This window comes from Mustela nivalis (assembly GCF_964662115.1).
Source record: "Mustela nivalis genome assembly, chromosome: 11".
In the NCBI taxonomy this organism is placed as follows: Eukaryota; Metazoa; Chordata; class Mammalia; order Carnivora; family Mustelidae; genus Mustela; species Mustela nivalis.
The window spans coordinates 93878856-93901339 of record NC_139030.1 but is presented as its reverse complement, the minus strand read 5'-3'; the positions used below and the strand labels follow the sequence as shown (position 1 = coordinate 93901339).

At 38.2% G+C, this 22484-nt stretch overlaps 1 protein-coding gene across 16 annotated transcripts in view; it reads left to right on the top strand.

Annotated features, from left to right (window-relative positions):
- Window positions 1–22484, top strand: part of UNC80 (unc-80 homolog, NALCN channel complex subunit) — a 228264-nt gene that overhangs the window by 43660 nt on the left and 162120 nt on the right. For 8 of the 16 annotated variants that reach the window (XM_082691602.1, XM_082691596.1, XM_082691599.1 and 5 more), the window contains exons 8-15: window positions 5299–5560; window positions 6646–6780; window positions 8908–9124; window positions 9765–9941; window positions 10967–11235; window positions 12328–12690; window positions 18010–18156; window positions 22129–22276. In XM_082691602.1, coding sequence (XP_082547728.1) covers window positions 5299–5560; window positions 6646–6780; window positions 8908–9124; window positions 9765–9941; window positions 10967–11235; window positions 12328–12690; window positions 18010–18156; window positions 22129–22276 — 1718 coding nt within the window. The remainder of the gene's footprint in view (window positions 1–5298; window positions 5561–6645; window positions 6781–8907; window positions 9125–9764; window positions 9942–10966; window positions 11236–12327; window positions 12691–18009; window positions 18157–22128; window positions 22277–22484) is intronic. The other 8 variants (XM_082691601.1, XM_082691598.1, XM_082691590.1 and 5 more) reach the window with 3 other exon arrangements.

Here is a 22484-nt window from a genome sequence, read left to right as displayed (position 1 = left end):
AATATATTCTAGTCATTGTTTATATTTCTTTGGTGTTGGTTGTGATCTCTTCTCTTTCATTCATGATTTTATTAATTTGGGTCCTTTCTCTTTTCTTTTTGGTAAGTCTGGCCAGGGGTTTATCAATCTTATTAATTCTTTCAAAGAACCAGCTCCTAGTTTCATTGATTTTTTTCTACTGTTCTTTTGGTTTCTATTTAATTGATTTCTGCTCTGATCTTTATGATTTTTCTTCTGCTGGCTTTAGGCGATATTTGCTGTTCTTTCTCCAGCTTCTTTGGGTGTAGGGTTAGCTTGTATATTTGAGACCTTTCCTGTTCCTTGAGAGAGGCTTGTATTGATTTATACTTTCCTCTCAGAACCACCTTTACTGTGTCCCAAAGATTTTGAAAGTTGTGTTTTCATTTTCATTTGTGTCCATTAATTTTTTACATTCTTCCTTAATTTCCCTGTTGACCCATTCATTCTTTTTTCTTTAAATTAAATTTTTTTCAGTGTTCCAAAATTCATTGTTTATGCACCATATCCAATGCTCCATGCAATATGTGCCATTCATTCGTTAGTAGGATGCTCTTTGAGCCTCCATGTATTTGAGTTCTTACCAACTTTCTTCTTGTGAGTGACCTCTAACTTCAGAAGGTTGTGGTCTGAAAATATGCAAGGAATGATCCCAATCTTTTGGTAACAGTGGAGACTGACTTGTGACCCAGGACATGATCTATTCTGTACAATGTTCCATGTGAACTGGGGAAGAATGTGTATTCTGTTGCTTTGGGATGGAATGTTCTGAATATATCTGTGATGTCCATCTGGTCCAGTGTGTTATGTAAAGCCTTTATTTCCTTGTTGATCTCTTCCTTAGATGATCTGTCCATTTGAGTGAGGAGGTGTTAAAGTCCGCTACTATTATTGTATTATTGTCAATGTGTTTCTTTGATTTTGTTATTAATTGGGTCATAAAATTGGCTGCTTCCATGTTAGGGACATAAATATGTAAAATTGTTAGATCTTCTTTTTGGACAAACCCTTTAAGATATAGTGTCCTTCCTCATCTCTTATTATAGTCTTTGGCTTAAAGGCTAATTTATCTGATATAAAGATTGCTTCCCCAGCATTCTTTTGGTGCCCATTAGCATGGTAATTTTTTTTCACCCCCTAACTTTAAATCTGGTGGTGTCTGTGGTTCTAAAATGAGTTTCTTGTAGACAGTATATTGATGGGTATTTTTTTTAATCCATTCTGATAACCTGTGTCTTTCAATTGGGGCATTTAGCCCATTTACATGCAAGGTAACTATTGAAAGATATGAATTTATTGGCATTTTATTGCGTGGAAGGTGACTGTTACTGTATATTGTCTCTGTTCCTTTCTGGTCTATTACTTGTAGGCTCTCTCTTTGCTTAGAGGACCCCTTTCCATATTTCCTGTACAGCTGGTTTGGTGTTTGCAAATTCTTTTAATTTTTGTTTGTCCTGGAAGCTTTTTATTTCTCCTTCTATTTTCAATGACAGCCTAGCTGGTATTCTTGACTGCATATTTTTCTTGTTTAGTTCTCTGCATATATCATGCCAGTCCTTTTTGGCCTGCAGGTCTCTTTGGATAGGTCTACTTCCAATCTAATATTTCTACCATAGTATGTTACAGACCTCTTGTCCCAAGCTGCTTTCAGAATTTTCTCTTTGTCACTGAGACTTGTAAGTTTTACTATTTGATGATAGGGTGTGGACCTATTTTTATTGATTTTTGAGGGGGGTACTCTGCCTCCTGGATTTTGATGCTTGTTCCCTTCACCAGATTAGGGAAATTATCTGCTATAATTTACTCCCATATATCTTCTGCCTCCCTTTTTCTTCTGGGATTCCAATTACTGTAATATTGTTTTGCTTTATGGTATCACTTTTCTCATGAATTCTCCCCCCATGAGCCAGTAGTTTTTTATCTCTCTTTTTCTCAGCTTCTTTATTGTCCATCATTTGGTCTTCTATATCACTAGTTCTCTCTTCTGCTTCATTTATCCTAGCAGTAAAAGCCTCTGTTTTTGATAGCACCTTATTAATAGCTTTTCAATTTCAACTTGGTTATATTTCAGTTTTTTCATTTCTCCAGAAAGGGATTTTATTCCCCAGAAAGGGATTCCTTAGTATCTTCAATGCTTTTTTCAAGGCCAGCTAGCACTTTGATAATCATCATTCTGAACTCTAGTTCTGACATATTACAAATGTCTGTATCAATTAGGTCCCTAGCTGTCAGTACTGCCTCTTGTTCTTTTTCTTGAGGTTTTTCTGCCTTGTTATTTTTAAACATATAAGAATAGATGAATGAGAGAACAAAATACTAAAAGGATAGCAATGAACCCAGAAAAGTATACACTAATCAAATCAGCAGAGACCCAGAATGGGGGGGGCGGGAGAAGAAAGGAGGGGAAAAAAAAATATATATATATATATATAGAGAGAGAGAGAATAGAACAGGGTGACACACTTGATTTGGGATGTCTTTTGTTCTGTTAGAAGAAACTACCTCCCAAAATTTTAAAGAAGGAAAAAAAAATAATTATATATATATATATACATATATATATATATATGTATATATATATATACATAGATTCACACACACACACATACACACACATATACAAAAATAAGGGTAAACACAATGAAGGGGTGGAATATGATTATAAAAATGAAAATTGAAAAAATTCTAAAAAAGGAATTGATAAGATAAGAAGTTGGTGCTGCTGGGTACTAGGCACTATGGGAGCTGAGCAAAGGGAAAACTGAGTGCTGTGGAAGCCTTATCCTTGGAAAAAATGCCCATGCTGCGGAAGCTATGTGTACTGCAGTAGTTAAGCACTAGACAACCCACAAATACTACAGGAGCCTGGTACTGGAGTAGTTGTACACACATTGCAGGAATGTGTTGAGAAAATACAATAGGGCAAGAACATGAAATTCTTTCTTCCTACAATACATTTTTCCATTTCATCTACTGACAAAGTTGACGTCATGTCAGCAATCAATGGAAAATATTTAAAGGTCTCAGATCCATTTCCACACAGCAAGAAAAAAAGATACACTTGGATCTAAGAAGCTGTGAATAAATATTTGGTAAACTAAAGCAAACATGGTAATGAAGTTGGATTGGTATGCACAGGCAGATTTTGCAGGTCATGTTGACCACTATGAGAAGCTTGTATTTTATTTTAAGAATGATTTATTTTAAGAATGATTTATCTTTCTGGGGCTCCTGGGTGTCTCAGTGGGTTAAGCTCTCTGGGTCCTGGGATCAAACCCCGCATCAGGCTCTCTGCTCAGCAGGGAGCCTTCTTCCTCACCCACTCTCTCTCTGCTTGCCTCTCTGCCTACTTGTGATCTCTGTCTGTCAAATAAATGAATAATGTCTTTAAAAAAAAAAAAGAATGATTTATCAACTATTGAAAGAGTTGGAGGAGAGGAGAGGAGGAACCAGAGAAGAAACATTGAGACTAGTAGGAAGTAATTACAATAAGCCTAATACAAGATGTTGGTGTCTGTGGAGTTGATAAGAAGTGGTAGGAAGGAGAATGTATAGGACTTTCTTATGGATTGAAAGTTGACATGCAGTTGATATTCAAAGAGTATTCGATCTCCCTGGAAACAGGATAAATTCTAGCGTAACATATATGGGAACTTAGATGATTGTAGAAAGCTTCTCCTTAAATGACTGCCAATTCAGTTAAATAATTGTATTTAGGGTTTAGTACTGTAGTACCCTATGTGGTTTTAACTTCTATGTAGTTTCCTAATTATCAATCAAAATGCTCAAGATTAGACTACAAAACAACATTGACTGTCAAACCACCGTGTACATAAGCAATTGCCCCTCAACACACCAGACAATACTACTAATGAGAGTGGAAAGAGCCAAGAGCAGCATGTGCTTTAGGAGAGCACAAAGACTGTGAAAATGATCTCCAGAGTGCCAGATGTGGTCTGGGTTTACATATTTGAACTTTTTACTGCAGCCCATGGTAAGAAATCTATTTTACGTCATTACTAATTACAATTATAGTGAAACAGGTTTTTCTAAACATACAAATCCTTATTCCATTTGTTGCATTCTGATGGTTTTTATTCTAGTTAACATTTCAATAGTAGCCATATACTTCTGAATTAATTCTTGAACCAATCAAGAGCCATAACCTTCAGTTCAAAAAATATGGTCTGGAAATTTCAGGAAATCTTCTCACTTCTTAATGGTTGCTTTTTTTTATTTTTTTAAGTTCTTCATGTGTGGGTTGTGCCATTTGCTAGTTGATAGCAGGGTACAAAAATTTCCCTTTTGTATCCCCTAACTCAGGAAGAAACTGGGTTTGGGAGTTAAGTTTAGATTTTAGATTTAAGGTTTCATTTTGGATCTTAGGAGCTCTCAGTTTATAATTTGTTATTTATTGGCTATCATTCCGTGGACCATATGTTTCTCAAGATGAAGAAGTTAAACTTATATATCTTCACATCCCCTAAGGTACCTAGGATGATGTAGTATATTTAATAATTGTTTAAACCTATTTTATAGTGTAATTAAGTTAAACACTAAATAGTAACTGTATCATGTGTTTAAATTGAGTAATAAAATTTCAGAACCTTGAGATTTTTTCAAATTAGTTTTTATATTTTATATGAATATATAGAGTTTTCAAAATGATTTCAAAATTTTGAAAATTTTCTTCATAATGTAACTTCTGCTTATTTAGTACTTTGTAGGTTCTCTGATTCTTTTACATGGTATTAACACCAATAATTGATTAAGATAGCCAGTAAGGTACACAAATATTCCCATTTCTATCAAGGTTAAAAAAAAAAAACCCAAACAGATAGCATTGTATAAAAGGAAGTCACAACCTGAAACTCATTTATTTCTATAGACTCTCCTCAACACCCACCACCCAGATTACTCACCAATTAATACCAGTTGCTTACTCTCCCCCACCTACCCAAAACTCATGACTTTTTCTAACTCCACATTTGTAGGCATGGTTTCCTCTGACTGAAATGCTGATCTACCCTCCTGCCCCATCCTCAACTTAGCCTAGCTGATTCTTAGTTATCCTTCAAAACTCTTTCTAACTTTTCTACTTCTGGGAAGTATCTAGCAAAAGTGAAAAGAGTGGGACCCATTGTGGGTATAGTAGAGTAAACTACACAAAAAATAAGTGGATGAATAAGTAAACAAATGAGAAAAGTAAAGCTATAAACCATGTTGTGTCACCCCTTGGGATGTTTGCCAATATAATCATCTTTCTGTCATTGGAAACAGAGCCTCTCTTGTGATACCTCCATGCCAAAGGTCCCGCTATGCCACCTACTTTGATGTTGCTGTTCTTCGCTGCCTACTCCAGCCCCACTGGTCTGAGGAAGGCACTCAGTGGTCTCTGATGTACTATCTACAAAGGCTGCGGCACATGTTGGAAGAGAAGCCTGAAAAGCCTCCAGAGCCAGATATTCCTCTCTTGCCCAGACCCAGGAGCAGCTCGATGGTGGCAGCAGCTCCCTCACTAGTGAACACCCACAAAACCCAAGTAAGAGAAACTCAGTGCATTGTCTTTTGAATCAACAACTTTGGCCATAACAGATTCTCTTTTTCTCCTACTCATCCATCTCTTCATTCCAGTGCTGACTACTTATTCGTGGGTTACTCTGCTGTTATTATCCTTTCCCTTTTATCTTTTATTGCTAGATAATTTTGGTTCTTTCTTAGCATTTAATTTACCATTCAAAGAAGGGTATCTAAATACCTCTAACTCACGCTAATCTAGAGTTAAGGCCCTGTACCAGAATAATGGAAAATCTCCCAACTGAAGTGCTAATCAATAGAGAGTTCTCTCATACAACTGTTGATTACTGATATCATGAAATGTGTGACACTAGCATTTTACTGAACATGGTTTACCTTCATTTGCATAGCTCAAAATTTTTAGCACCTCAATATCATAATTAGAAATATTTCCTTGGGACATATAGTCTTCCTATTTATTATAGATGTTTGGAAAAATAAACTGACCGTATTCTGATTTGATGACATCCCCCTGAAAATCACTTTTTGATAAATGAATGTGCTAATACCAGCTTGAACACTTTTTCTTTCCCTCTTTCTCATTGATACCATGTTTGTTGGATATGTAGAGAAAAATGGTGGTTTGCAGTGTGTCCCAGTTATTTGGTTTAATTAATTATGAATTGTCTATATCTGAAAATGTCTATATACTTTGAAAGTAAACATGAGCAGTATTAGAGTGAAAAAGAGAGATACTCTGTTTTAGTAGATGATTCTGCCCAAAATAAAAATCTCTTTCGGTGAACCATTAAACAGAAAATTTTTTTTTAATGGAAAGAGAAAACGAGATACCTTTGTTGGCCTTCCCAAATATGGAGCTTCATGTTCTCACTGTTAAAAACTCCAAACAGGGGTTACAGTTAATATATAACATATCTCCTCCAAAGCAGGATATGGATTCTAAAAGTCTAGAACTACAAGTTAAACAGTTCATAGATATCAAAACATCAGGCACACCCCTGTTAAAAATATGACATCTCAATAAGAAAAGTCTTTGGATATAAAGCCACAAGTCCTTGATTGTGAAGTCTGCCTTTATTGTCTATTAAGGACCTCACCATGAAGTGTAATGAAGAGGAAAAATCTCTTAGCCCTGAGGCCTTTTCTAAGGTTTCGTTGACCAATTTGCGTAGGTCTGCAGTCCCAGATCTTTCTTCAGACCTTGGCATGAACATTTTTAAAAAGGTGAGTAGAACCATTTAAGCTCTCTAGTATTTTGATACTTGGAAAAAAATCAGTAGGACATGAGGTCATGCTACAGAATGGGTTAGGCTGGGAAAGGAACATTGAGGAGAGAGGTCAGCCCCCACTTATAGCACTGGTTTGCAGCATGACGTTGTGTGAGTCCCTCTGTATGCATGAATGTTCCCATTTTTAATGTCACCAAGCTCAATCCTGATGATGTGTGTAGGGTGCTTTCAGTGGTAGTGGAGATAGTTGTGGTAGCCATGATAGCGACTTATATTTGTATGGTTCTTCTCATTTTATCAAGGATTTTATATAAATGGTTCTCATTTAATCCAATGAGATCCTAAATTTCTACATTTTGCACCTAAGAAAATGAGCCTTACTGAAGAGTGATGGGATCATCATGGAACATTGATTCTTGAGGTCATCTCTAGTTTAAAGACAGCAAAATAAACAAACCTCTGTAAATAAAGTAGTAAATCCTCACAGCAAATCACTAAATTTTCTACCCTCGCAACTTTTTATAGGCCATCTCATAGGTTTCCATTCAATAAACATTTACTCTGCATCCACTGACCTCTAAAAATAAAAAATTTAGAGCAGAGTCAAGTGTACGCTTGGGAGTCACCTAACCAGTGTTCAAATTCTTGCTCTGCCACCTTGAACCTCTGTGATCCTGGTCAAATGATACTAAATATCAGTCCCTTCATTTGTAAATTGGATACATAACATACTTACTTCAAAAGGTTATGAGGATTGAGATAATACCTGTAAATTCCTCCCTGGGCCTGGTACTTACTTAGTACTCAATGAATGTTAATTATTCTCAAAAAAAGAAAGGAGTTAAGCCTTGGAAATTTTAGCAGTTTGTGAAAGGTTGAGTCCAAACTCAAAACCAGGTCTTGTTCAAACTAGGTCATGCTTTTATGAATCTACCGTTCCTTCTTTCTTTTTGTAAATATATGGAACCAATCAGCTAGGAAATAATGTGTAGAATAATGTATGTATAGTAGCTTCATTTTCTATTTTTCAAAATGATTAGTTCAGCTGTGTTCATGGAAGACACAGAACATATTGTTAACTTACATATGAGTTCAGAGTGTTGCTATGCAAGCAGTCATGTCTACCTTCATTGATAATGTAATGATAGGCAATGGCTGTAGTTTTTCTAAAAATGTCAGTAATCCAGGGGAATAAGTTTTCAGTACTGACTACACATGAGAATCTCTGGGAAAGACAAAAAAATTGCTATGCCCAGACCCGCACCCAAACCAATTAGGTCAGAACTGCTGCAGGTTAGACCGACGTTGGTATATTTTAAAAGCATCTCAAGAAATTCGTAACTCTTATTTCTACTGGATTTTGAACTTGTTTGACAGGAGTAATGGGTTTGTACCAATTCATGCTTTGTATCTTCTAACTTTATGGACAGTGGCACACACTTGAAGTTGTCTGGCTGGAAAAGTTGATTTCAATCCTGGAAAAATGAAACCGATAATAACAGGCTGGTCCAAGTGGTGACTCTAGAATCCTATACTCTAACCTATGGTTCTCCAATTTTAGCATTTATCAGAATCACCTACAGGGCTTATTAAAACACAACTGCTGATGAGGCACCTGGGTGGCTCAGTCATTAAACGTCTGCCTTCTGCTCAGGTCATGATCCCAGGGTCCTGGGTTCGAGCCCCACATCAGGCTCCCTGCTAGGTGATTCTTCTCCTTCTCCCATTCCCTCTGCTTGTGTTTCCTCTCTGTGTTTCTCTCTGTCAAATAAATAAAAATCTTAAATAAAAAAAAAAACCCACAACTGCTAGACCTTACCTTCAAGGTTTCTAAATCTAGTTTATTTGGAGTTGAACCTGACAATTTGTATTTCTAACAGTTTCCCAGTTGATACTGATCCCACTGGTCAAGGGACAACACAAGCTAGCAGAAAGACCCAGGGAGTATGTTACATTTTGTTTTGTGTCTTTCACTCTTTTAACGCATTATGGAAATCTCACCCATCTCTGTTGGATGATACTCATGGACTTTCTGGTCTCCTCTTCCTGGAATGTTCCTGTATTTTACTGCAGATTATTATTCCTTGCCCTGTGCCTAACCCTTTACCTCTCATCCTCATAGTTCAAGAGTCGCAAAGAAGACCGAGAGAGGAAAGGCTCAATCCCATTCCACCACACAGGGAAGAGGAGGCCCCGAAGAATGGGGGTGCCATTCCTGCTTCACGAGGACCACCTGGATGTGTCCCCGACCCGAAGCACATTCTCCTTCGGAAGTTTCTCTGGGCTTGGTGAAGACAGGCGAGGCATTGAAAAAGGAGGCTGGCAAACCACCATTTTAGGTGACCACAAGGAGTTTTCAAAGTAGGGCAGAGCTTGAGTGACCTGTTTAGAAATCTGGATCTAGGGCTCCGGGGCAAATCTGCATCTTTCTTGAACAGTTTAGTCAGGAAATGTGGACCCAGATGCTAGCTTCTAGTACCAAAGGAATGCAGATAATTTAATTAAATATGGGAGAACTGTGTATAATTAGGCAGGTAATGGCCCTATTTCTTAGGGACTTTAGATGTGGAAACATGGCCTTAAAGGGTCTTGTGCATTAGGATTTATCGTGAATCCTAAAACAGACTTTAATTTGGATATTAGAAAAAGAAAATGTAAAGAAAAGAAAAAGAAGCTTCTCCCCCCTTCCTGGATGGCGTATTTAGAAAGCCAGCTTAAATTCAGAAACTGAGAGTTTTCTGGGACTCCATATACGGTTTCTAACATTTGGCTTAGATTGGGGCTGATCTTACGACAGACAGCTTCATCCATCCTCTTGACCCTGACTATTCCAAGAACAAGTCCAATGTCTGCTACTTGGCTGTGCCTCAGGCACTTCCTAATGTCCCTTTATCCTCCCTGCTGTCCTTTGGAAAGACAACATCTCAGCAGAGAATCTTTCGTTTTTAAATTCTTTCATGGTACTCTTGTCCATCTCAGGGAAATTTACCCGGCGGGGCAGTTCAGATGCAGCCACGGAGATGGAGAGCCTGAGTGCCAGGCACTCCCACTCCCACCACACCCTGGTGAGTGACCTGCCAGATCACTCCAACAGCCACGGAGAAAACACTGTCAAGGAAGGTGGGTCGGAGGCGGCACCTGCAGGCGGGACTTCAGGTTCCTTTTCCTGTTTCCTGTTTTTACTCCATATTCCATTTTCATTGCAATCTGGCTCCTTCTACTTTTTAAAAACTTGCATTCATGTATTACATTGCTGGGTAATTTACTTGCTAGCGATTCTTGGGATTTCCTTTGTAGCCAAAGCTATTTGATGGCACACTGCAAACACCATACCTCTCAGAGGGGAAAGAAGCCATTCATCTTTGTTTTCAAAAGGTCATAGACCCATGGGGCTAGAAGAGACTTAGAAGACAGTTATATATTCAGTACCATGGTCCCCTGTATGATGTCCCTCGAAAGGTCTTATCTACCTTCAATGAGAGGAAAGTCACTGCCTTCCTGGGCCATGGATTCCTTTTTCAGACAGCTGCTCTTTCAAATAAGTGCCTTAGATGCTTCATGTGGAGAAAACATGTGTGTCTGGGTGGAAGCCAAATTGGTCTCTCATTCTGTACTCTTAACCTACAAGCAGAAATGGAACCCCTCTTTTCCCTGGAGTATGTGTCAAGTATTTGATGATACCAGTTACTTCCACCACAAATTTATGTTCCATTACTCTTGAACAAAGGAGAAAAAAGTCTTCCTTATTTGCTGTTGCTTAAATACGCTAGATAAAACCAAATATTTTACCAGCCACAAACTTGTGGGGAAATACTTCAACTAAACCAGTTGCTAAAAGCATTAGTAAATCCTGAATATGCATAGATACTACTGTATCAGTAGGATCTGCCGTTTAAGAGTAATGGTAACAGGTAAAATCCACCTGTTAAACAAAAGTTAAATTCTAGCCTGGGTCTTAAGGAAGCCAGTTGGAATTCACATTTTCTGTAACTTTCATTTTTGCCAAATGTCACATGGACTTGACCCAAGGCCATTTTGTGGGAATTGAGAATAGCTTTGAGCCTCCAAGTCAAACATCTACAACAGCCTCAGCTCTGATTGTGACCATGAGAGTGTAACTGCCTGACATGATGTCATGAGCTAATATGGGGAAAATTAAGACACTGCTTTCTTTTTATTAGTGCGATCCCAGATCTCCACAATCACAGTTGCAACCTTCAACACCACCTTGGCATCGTTCAACGTAGGCTACGCAGACTTTTTCAGTGAGCATATGAGGAAGCTCTGCAACCAGGTGCCTATCCCGGAGATGCCACATGAACCCTTGGCATGTGCAAATCTGCCCCGAAGCCTCACAGACTCCTGCATAAACTACAGCTACTTAGAGGACACGGAGCATATCGATGGGACTAATAACTTTGTCCACAAGAATGGCATGCTTGATCTTTCAGTAAGAAGCAAGAATTTCTCTTACCAAAGCTTGAAAGATAATGACTCTTTGATCCAGTTTTTATAATGCTATAAAATAGATTCTTAGCAATGTTGAACCTTAAAATGAAAAGGCTACCCATATAAAAAATTTCACAAATGTGTCAACCATCACCAAGGCAACTTTCCCTTTTTATTTTTTTTCAAGCATTACATTTGATGTGATCTGACCTCAGAATATTTTTATAATCCAAAAACATTAACAAATCCTGAATATGCTTATGTAAAATACACATAAACGAGTGTGGGCTAAGGCTAAGTCTCGTTTCTCTAGAATTAAGAGTAAAAAGTTCTCAGTTTATTTTCTTTTATTATACAAGCAACATGACTACAAACCTCCTGGGTAGCAAGGGAAAATGAATAGAACCCCATTAAAAGATTTAAACTTGCATTCTCAAGAATGCCTGTCTTGATTATAGTTATTAGCAAATGAAAGGGTTGTTATAGTTTACGATTATATTTCACAACATTTTTTATTTCATATTAGAAAACGGGCTCAGAAAATAATTTAATATATTAAAATCAATGAAAAGACATAATTTAAACATGCAAATATTTTGCATTTAAAATTGAGGTGTCAATAATGATACAATTGTGAATGCCTAAATGTTTCTCGTTTATGTGGATGAGGGAATCATTGTTTTTTTATCTCTTATGACAGAAAGTGAAAGGCAGAGGATTAAAACCCTTTGATTTAAAAAATCAGTTGAACCAGTTTCCATTTAGGTGAAAAATTATGGTTCCATTAATTCACTGTTCTTCAGTATCCCTATTAACAGTATTATGATAAGTTTTGGAATACTTCAGTGAGATAATACACAATATTTTCTTTTCATACATACATTTTATGTCTTTGGGTGACTTATACTTAAGCACATACACAAGGTCCCAGTGCAATTTAAATAGGCACATTTGAAAATTACCTCAATTATTTATGCTTAAGTACATAGAAAAGCCTAAAAGAAATGTATTAAACAAAATAACAAAATCTATGTAGGAAGAGATAGTTCAGGCAAACTAATCACCTTCTGTTCATCTTTTTCTCTCCCTCCAGGTGGTTCTGAAGGCTGTTTATCTTGTCCTGAATCATGACATCAGTTCTCGCATCTGTGATGTAGCACTAAACATTGTGGAATGCTTGCTTCAACTTGGTGTGGTGCCTTGTGTAGAAAAGAACAGAAAAAAGAGTGAAAACAAGGAACATGAAACTACAGAAAAAAGAGCCAGTGAGGGAACCTTCCAGTTCAAAGGTGTATCTGGAAGTTCACCCTGTGGATTCGGGGGCCCTTCCGTTAGTGGAGCTGGAGATGGTGGAGGAGAAGAAGGAGGTGGAGATGGAGGTGGTGGAGGAGGTGACGGAGGAGGAGGCGGAGGCGGAGGTGGACCTTATGAGAAGAATGATAAGAACCAAGAGAAGGTATGAGTGAACCACCTTCTGTGTTCTCGAGAAATGTTGCCCCTAATTTCTTTCCAGTGCTTGCTTGCCAAGAATTTGATCACAACTAGTCCCTAAAGAAAGTCGTGAGCCTAGAAATCTCTTCAGTGGGTTCTCACCAGGCATTAGTAGAAATGGTTAGATGAAATGGTATTCTCAATTCAAAAACCATTGACACTCGGGGCGCCTGGGTGGCTCGGTGGGTTAAGCCGCTGCCTTCGGCTCAGGTCATGATCTCAGGGTCCTGGGATCGAGTCCCGCGTCGGGCTCTCTGCTCAGCAGGAAGCCTGTTTCCTCCTCTCTCTCTCTCTCTCTCTCTCTGCCTGCCTCTCTGCCTACTTGTGATCTCTCTCTGTCAAAAAAAAAAAAAAAAAATCTTAAAAAAAAAAAAAAAAAAACCATTGACACTCAAGCAGTGTAGAGCTAATTTCCTGGTCATGTTATTTCTTTAGGGTAGTATCTCAGTTATACTATATGACCATCACTCACAGTCTGTCAAGAATAGCCTCTTTCTCAAATTTTTCAGTGTCTGACCAAATCAAGAACTCTTTTGTTCTCAGAATGCCATAACAAAATACCATAGTTTGGGTGGATTAAACAGCAGAAATTCTCTTCTCACATTTCTGGATTCTGGGAAGATCAATATGAAGGTGCCAGCGAGGCTTCTGAAGCTTCTTCTCTTGGGTTATAGGTAGCTGCCATCTTGCTGTATACTCACATGGCCTCTTTTTTTCTGTACACACACACACACACACACACACACACAGAGAGAGAAGGAGAGAGAGAGAGAGAGAGTCCTCTGGTGTCCATTCTTATAAGGATACTGATCTCATCAAACTAGAGCCCCACTCTCATGAAATCATCTAATCCTAATTACCTCCCAAAAGCCACATCTTCAAACACCATCACATTGAAGGTTAATGCTTCAACATGTGAATTTGGGGAAAATATATTCAGTCCATAGCAAGCTGTATAATTTTTCCACAAGATGATGTTTTTTTTTTTTCTCTTGATCTAAGGAGCACGTTTTTTTGGCAGCCAATCTCAATCACTGTTGAAGAAAGGGAAGAATTTTGTTCAGCTAATTGGTTGCTTTCAAAGACTAGTCTCGGTGCTCTCATATCTCAGTGTTTCACAACTTATGTTTTTAGCTTTCTTATTATTGATTATTCCTGAATTTAATTCCCTTTGCCTTGGCAACACCTCACTTATGATCTCTGCACTTAATGCCAAAAATTAGTTTTTTTCTTTACTTTGAGTTCTAAATAAATACCATAGCTTGGGGCTCTCAGGGGGCTCAGTCAGCTGAGTGTCTTATTCTTGATTTCATCAGGTCTTGATCTCAGGGCTGTGAATTCAAGCCCCACATTGGGCTCCTCAGTGCCATGGTGGGCATGGAGCCTACTTAAAAAAAAAAAAAAGAGAGAGAGAGAGAGAGAAAGAAAAAAGAATTACCATAGTTTGAATTCACATAACTTACACTGATTTAAGTTCAGGGTTTTTGTTGGAAAATACTGTTAACAAATGGAAATCAACAGAAGATTTGAATATCTAATGTCAGGATGTACACATCAAGGTCAAGTGTTTACAGGTGTAAGATGACGTGTGCAGATTTCTACCATCTACATAATTATCCAAACTATGAATAAGTGTTGTGGTGCTCCTTCCTCTTTTAATTTCTTCTCTATCTCTTTCTAATCCTACTTGATCCATTTTTAATGTGCATTGATCATCTGTGTTTCTTCATCTCATTGTCTACTATCTTCCTAATACTTTAAGTCTCTCATCCAAATATTCTTTCCCAATATTCTTGGGTTCCTGAATCCTTTCTTTAGGATTTTCTTCCTCTGACTTAATCATAAATGTGTATTTTCCAATTCTTTTTTTTAAGATTTTATTTACTTATTTGTCAGAGCACAAGCAGGGGGAACAGTGGGCAAAGGGAGAAGCAGGCTCTTCACTGGTCAGACCCTGAAAATCTCGAGAAAAGGTATTCTTGACAGACTGTGAGTGATGGTCATATAGTATAACTGAGATACTACCCTAAAGAAATAACATGACCAGGAAATTAGCTCTACCACTGCTTGAATGTCAAGCAGGAGCCTGATGGGAACTTGATCCCAGGACTCTGGGATCATGATCTGAGCCAAATGAAGACGCTTAACTGACTGAGCTACCCAAGAATCCCGAGTGTATTTTCCAATTTTGACAGTATCTTCCAGTGCTTAAGGATGCCAACTTCTTAACTCTTCATACATTGCTGAGGATAATCCAAAAATCCTCAGATCTCACTCTTACTAAATGTCCATGTTTTATCTTTCAATATAAGTTGGCTACTCAAAGAGATAATCGATGGTATTTTATCCAATATAATATTCAAGAGAAAATAGAAAGAAAAAAAATAAAGAGTTGTGAAATTTTGATAGGGTTTTATTATTAACGCTTAGACAGTTGGAACTAAATTAAAGGGGGCTTTGTTATGTATCCTAAGAATTTCTGAAGTTGTTATTAGTATTACATTTTTACTTTTAGTTCTAAAATTTTACCCAACTGGTATCTGCATATGATTTCTTTTTGTAGACTTGCAAGTCTCTTGCCAATTTAAAATCCAGTTAGTATCCTAGATACTTGATAATGTAAACAGTATTTGAACAGAAGTTATCACTCTTGGTTAGATGGAATTTTTTTGAAGTCAGATATGTAGTCTTCAAAACAACCACCAAGTAATCAATATTTCATAGTTCTGGAAAAAAGTACTCTTTGTAAAACAAATAATTTATAAAATAAAACCTAACCATAGGTTAAGTCCATGTATTTCTGATTCACACAGGTCTCTTCTGCCCTAAATCTCTGTTATTTTCAGTGGAATCTGAGAGTTTATCTAATTTTACAGTGCAGTAATACCAGAAGCATGGGGAATTTATTAATTCAGAAAGGAAGATCTAATTCTATTTCTATATATGTCACTAACTAATACTGAGAGCTTGAAATGTTATTTAATATCTGTCCTGATTTCTGTCTGTAGCTTGGTACATTTTTCTGATGTCTCCTGTAAGAGGAACCTAAATCCTAAGGACATCTGAAGGTGTAAAGAAAGCCAAACCTGAATAGATATTTACTAAGAGCTTTTGGAGCTAGGGATTTTTTTTTTTTTTTTTTTTAAGGAACATACAGTAATCTAAAAATGGGTATAAACCTATCTTCCAAATCAGGACCTACCTAGGGTGAACTTATCTGAGGCACTACTTACTGCCTTTAATTGTACAGTCAGTGCACCACACAAGGGCTCGTGGCTAAGGCTGAGTCAAGAAGGACTGAGATCCAGCCTATACTCTGCTCACTGAACTGTTCAACCAAGAGATGCATCTACTGAAAGGGCTCATCTTTTTCTAACTCATATACCCACAGGAATGCCTTTTCTAATTTGCACAAAGTAGTCTCAAAAGAGAGCAGCAGGGACGCCTGGGTGGCTCAGTTGGTTAAGCGGCTGCCTTCGGCTCAGGTCATGATCCCAGCGTTCTGGGATTGAGTCCCACATCGGGCTCCTTGCCCGGCAGGGAGCCTGCTTCTCCCTCTGCCTCTAGCCTGCCACTCTGTCTGCCTGTGCTTGCGCTCTGTATCTCTCTCTCTCTCTAACAAATAAATAAAATCTTAAAAAAAAAAAAAGAGAGAGAGAGAGAGAGAGCAGCATCCCACACCTATAAATAAATAAATAAATAATTATGTATTTAATACATATAAATACATATAAAAGAAATATAAAATATGTATATATTATTATGATTCTCATTTTGTAGGGCACACAGTGGTTAAGTGGCCAGCCCAAGGTTATGGAGCTAAGATGTGAATCCAAACATTTCTGAATTGCTGTATATATAGTAAATAAGTTAGTAAGTTTCTATTGATAATTTCTGAGTCTTCCATTTGCAACCATCAGATATACAGAGTGCCCAGGAAATGGACTGAGATTTGGAGATGTGTGTGCAGGAAGTTTCCTGAGGCGGCCTCTCAGAATCAACAACTATGAGGTTGTAAAAGAAGCAGGATGAGGTAGAGAGAGAAGTTGAACTACAGTGTAGTTGTAACAGACTTCAGCTCATCACACGGAGGGCTCTAAAGCAAGGATGACTCCTTAAAAGTAATCTCCAGGTGGAGAAAAGGTGCCCACATTTATACCCCTAAATCTGCATCATGCCTTTGACCAGCCATTGGAAGCATACTGCTACCAGGAAGACCATTAACCTTAGGTGAGGCAACTCTCCTTTAGCTAAGAGCAATGGCTAGTTAGGATCTCAGTAGAGAGCTGTCAGCCAGCAACACTTCCAGGCTCAGAGAATGCTCAGTTTTGCAGAGGGCATCTCAGAACTGCATCCACTACATGAGGCTGTAGATTAGAAAAGGAGGACCAACTGTGTAACTTTAGGGGAGGGGAGTCTACCTTTCCATATCATGGATGTCGTCTTGGTAACACCATCTCTTTCACTCTCTACCCACACTGGAGTACTTTCAGTGTGAGATATCATTTGCTTAGCCACCTGTTCCACATGACAATGGAAGTGCTTATCCATTATTTCCTTTGTTCTGCACATTAAACTGATATAGAAAGGGAAATTATTAAGATCCTTCTGCCTCTTTGGAGATAATTCACAGAAGTTCATTTTTCTGGAAGCTGTGTCCTTCACTAACAGCAAGGATTAAATGGGGCAAAAGAGAGGATGATAACCATTCTGATTATTCATCTCAGGAAAGCTTCCTATTTACCCGCAAAGGAAGAAACAAGCTGAGTGTTGACAAATTTCTTTATATTCTCACTTTGCTGGTGCGTGAGTATTATAATACCGTGAAAATATAAAATTAGAAAGTCCCTTAAAAATGTCAGAAGTTGCCATGTGATTTCAAAGTTCCAGACTTTTATCAGTTCCAGGAATTTAGCAATAATCCTTTCCTGGTGGTACTATCAGAAACCTGATGATGGGGGTAGCTTCTGGGAAAATCTATTTGTCTTCATCACTGATAGTCCCCATTGTCTCTCTAGGTGGTTCTAATAGTCTGCAAAGGATACAGTAAGCATGTTTTCTAATCAAGAGGTCTACCTTTATATCCCTTAGCCCTAGGGGATGATCAAAATGCACATTTTTCTTTCTTTTAAAAGGCAATCTGGATTTTAGAAAGGTTAACGTGCTTGTCGAGCCCTTGACAATTCTGTTTTTCAAGCTGTACGTGCTCACCATAAAACATATAAAACTCGGTTTAATCACAAAATGGAATGGCAGTACCAAAAGGGCTTTGTGACTTTTCTAGGATGAAAGTACACCTGTAAGCAACCATAGGCTTGCTCTGACCATGCTCATTAAAATAGTGAAGTCTTTGGGATGTGCCTATGGTTGCGGAGAAGGACATCGAGGGCTCTCTGGAGATCGTCTGAGACACCAGGTATTCCGAGAGAATGTAAGAGAATTACAGTAGATTCCATTTCCTCTCCTTCCCTGCCTCCAATTTAAAAATGAGTCCTTTGACAATGAGGGTCAGTGTTCCCTGAAAAATATTGCATTGCATAGGCATGATTAATGATGGTTCAGAGTGGGAAGATTCCCACAACCTATCTCAAGACCTCAAAAACCCAGGCCTAGGAAAGCTTAATTGGGAAAACACGTCTGCCTTCTGCCTAAGCAGGCCAACTCCCAGTTGGTGAAAGGGTGTATAATTGGAATGTGTGAATTAAAGTTTGCAAGACATTGGCAAAGATTAATGTATTTAAGGAGCCTCTGAGGGGCTGTGACGAATGACTTTTTGATCATTTGCCTGGGTACAATAGAAACATATTTTATGTTAAAGAATGGGGTCAAAGTTTAGGACTCAGTTTGTGATTCTTACATAGGTATGGAAAATGGCCCTTATTGGGACAAAACAGGACTATAAAAGTAGCCCGTCATGTTCTGGCTGCTTTGTTTGAGAATGAACCTTGACTCCTTCGTATTTGAGATCATGTCCCTTTGAACTGTGTGAAACTTGAAACTCTGCGCTTGGGCTTGCAAAGCACAATTTTGTCATGGAATATGATCTTACTCCTGCTCATTTTCGCTTGCCTCAGCTGATTGCTACTTTTCCCTTCACTCTTGAGCAATAACCCACCTCCATAGCAAGTCCACGCTGGGACAGTTGCCTCATACATACGTTTGAATTGAAATTGTAAGAAAATATCCTCCTGAAAATAAGGGTTTTATGCAAATTTGAGTCCAGGAAACCCTTTGGCATATGACGGCAGAGTTTTAGGATCATGTCAACATCTAATGCCAACCCATTTTTTCTTGGTATTAGTTTTTGTCATGAAATGTTCACACAGTACTAGCATGCTGGGTTTCTTTCTCATTCTGTCATCTACCCATCATCTACCCATCTATCCATTCTTGTCTCTGTCCTTTATATGCTTTATGTTGTATTATATTCATTGATTGTATATGGGGGGTTATAGTCACAGTAATTAACTTCTAAATTCTGAACCATGACAACTTTGACCAAGATCTAGATTTTGAGGCTCAAAATGTAAAAATCAAAATAACAATAATAATAAGGCAATAGAAAGCTGAAATCAGCCCCATCTTTGAGCGTGTGTATGTGATTTTTATTGTTTGATTTTTAGTTCTATCACAGTATGAATAAATGCCTTCATGGTTATTATCACTCCTCATACAGAAGACCAATTCCATGAAATGGCACATTAAATATAATAAGTGTCATGCTTTGCTTGGAGGTCTGAACTGGCTCTGACACCAGAATCTGTCTTTCTAGACTTGGAGAAAATAGGACAGGTGATTAGAAGCCACTTGAGAGATCACTTGCTGCTTAGTCGTCCACTATGCTTTCCTGATGAGACTACTGGACATTTCCCATCAGGCTGTCCAGACAGTTTTTCACCTGCCTTCTCAGCTTTCCTGACTTAGAGGGCAACTCTTCCATTCTCTTGTAGCCCAGCTTAATATTCATTATAGAGACTATATTTGCCTCTCCAAACACATTGTCCAAGAGATACAAACTTGAGACATGATCCCTGGAAAAGTCTATTTCAAGGAGCTGGTTCTTTACAAATTTCTAAAACATTGCATTTTCAGAACACTTAACTTTTAAGATGTTAGGAGTATTTCTTCTACCAGATCAGGGCCTCTATATTTCTTTAAAGAAGAAAGAAAGAGAGAAAAAAACACGGAGGGAAGGAGGGAGGAAGGAAGAAAGGAAGAGAGGAAGAAATAGAAGATTAATGATATATGTCAAACTGCTTAATAATTCCAGCATGTGTATTTTTAGCTTAACCATTTGCAGGTAGTCCCAAACTATTGAAAGGAAATTCACTCTGACAGCTCTATATCTCTTGGAGAAGTTTAGATTATTCATTGAGAATCAAAATGTTTAAGGTTTGATAGTCTGATTTGATTCTTGCTTAAACTTCCCATGGAACTCATTCAGACATTCTGATAGCCTCTAACGAATGGATTTGAAATTATGCTGCCTTTGGTATATTTTGTAAAGATCAGATAATTTGTGCTTCAGTACTTTCCAACTCAGAAGTTCAAATTTTTTTGTAAGTGTAACAATGAATATCTTTGCTAATTCTTTATAGGATAATAATTAAATACTACTTCATGCAGGAAATATTTTAAGTAAATACTTTGAAAACATAATTTTATAGCAAGCAACATTTATTTTGTAAGGGAAAAAAGGAGCTTGACTAAGATCTAGCAACCAATAACCTCTCTGGAATAAAAACACTTATTTTCTCATTATTCTAGGACCTAGTAAAGGGAGAATGAAAACAATTATCAATTCACCTGACTTTGGGATACAGATGGGGGGATTACAGCAAGGTTATACCAAGAAATTTATTGCGAATTCCAAGTTTTGGCCTTTGAAAATCTTTCTATTTCTCTTCAGATTTTTCCAGAATCTTTCTCTGGTCCTTGATTTGTTAAAGTAATGATATAACTTAACTTTTCTTCTGGGAAACCATTAAGGGCCTACCTTGTATGTTTGAATTCTTAGGGATTGCTTTCTCCAATCTGACTTTCAAGATTGTGCCTGGTTGTCCAAAGTTTTCCATCCTCAGTTAAGGTGGTCCTCACCCAACCACCCCCCTTTCCTTAGCCTGTTCCTTCAACCTAGAGTCTTCTGTTACTTCCCCATTTCATTCCTTTGTCATGGACTTCCTTATATCTCTTACACAGAATGTTTCTTCAGGAGAGCAACCAATCTCTATTCATTCGTCCATCATCATAAGTTCTTTTGGAAAGTGGGTGGTACCTAAATAATGTTTGCCCCAATCATTATCTGGATTCTTCATAGGACTACTGTATCATAAGAGAAATAACCTCAGTAAAGGGCAAGACTCTGAGTCCAAATTTTGACTCTGCTGTGAACTGTGTCAACGTGGACAAAATCCTTGCCTTCTGTGAGCCCCAGCTTCCTCCACTATAGTACTGGATGCTCATCAAATCACAAGGTGTGAAAGTCAAAGGTTATGTACTTACAAGCAAGAAACATGTTTTAACAGCAAAGCACTGAACATGTGTGATTTTTCTCTTCATAGTAGGAGAAGGCTGGGAGGCTGACACCAGAGAGTATCCACATATTCTGCCTGTGGCCTTCTGCAGCCAATGACCGTACCTTCATTTGTTCTGATTATTATGGGATTGTTGTGGAATTATTCCCTTTCCCTTTGCCAGATGGCAGAATTATTTGCTGGCAATATAAGTGTGAGTATTAGGGTCTAGCCAATGGTTGCTTGGCTTTCACATCTATAAGGCTAATTGCTATTTAAATATCAAACTCTCACATTCAAATACAGACACATAAAGAAATAAATGAGACCTGCCTGTATTTTATGCCTCCCCTCTGCTTCAAGGATCTTCCCCTCCTAGCCAGATAAGAGGACCCTGCATACCCACTTCCTGCATCCCTCTCACTGCCCCCTCAATTAAATCTACTGAAGTTCAAAGTAGCTGAACATAGGAGTGGCACACTTCTTCCCATTACACAAAGCCTTTGAGGTTTTTCAAACCTGACCGACCAATTCTGTAACCTGCCTAATTTTTGACACGTTGAGCTTTTCTTCATTGAGACCTTAAAATCTTGATCTTGGTGAAAAGACTGAGGGGTTTTGTTTTTTGTTTTTTGTTTATGGCACCAGCATTAGACATTAGCCTTGGGTTTTACTTGGGGCAGCCTTTCTCAGAGTAAAGTCCTTCGTACTGCTCAGCTTATCTCTGCCCCTCTCTTGCTCAGACAAGAGGGACTAGCAGGGTTGGCCTGCAGCAGCCAGCAGGGATGGATGGAAGCCTTTGCCTTCTGCAGGCTTCTGTCTCAGACTAATGGTATCCCTAGCTTAAGCTGGTACCTGTGACTTTTTCCACTTTTCTTCCTTCATTGCAGGCCCAGAACTGCCTCACTAAGCTATACAAGCTCGATAAGATGCAATTCCGACAAACCATGAGGGACTATGTGAACAAGGACTCTCTCAATAATGTAGTGGACTTCTTGCATGCTTTGCTAGGATTCTGTATGGAGCCTGTCACTGACAGTAAGTAAAGCTGTGCCATGTTCCAGGAGAGATCGCTATGAGGTGATGCAGGTAGAGTTTCAGAAGTACCCTGAATATGTGGGGATAGAATTTAGAGGGAAAGATTGTGTGTGTGTGTGTGTGTGTATAATAAACTATCAATAAGAGAAGCTCGCACATTGTCTTTGATGACACGTTTTTGGAAGCTTTGTGATGACAACTTTCCTCA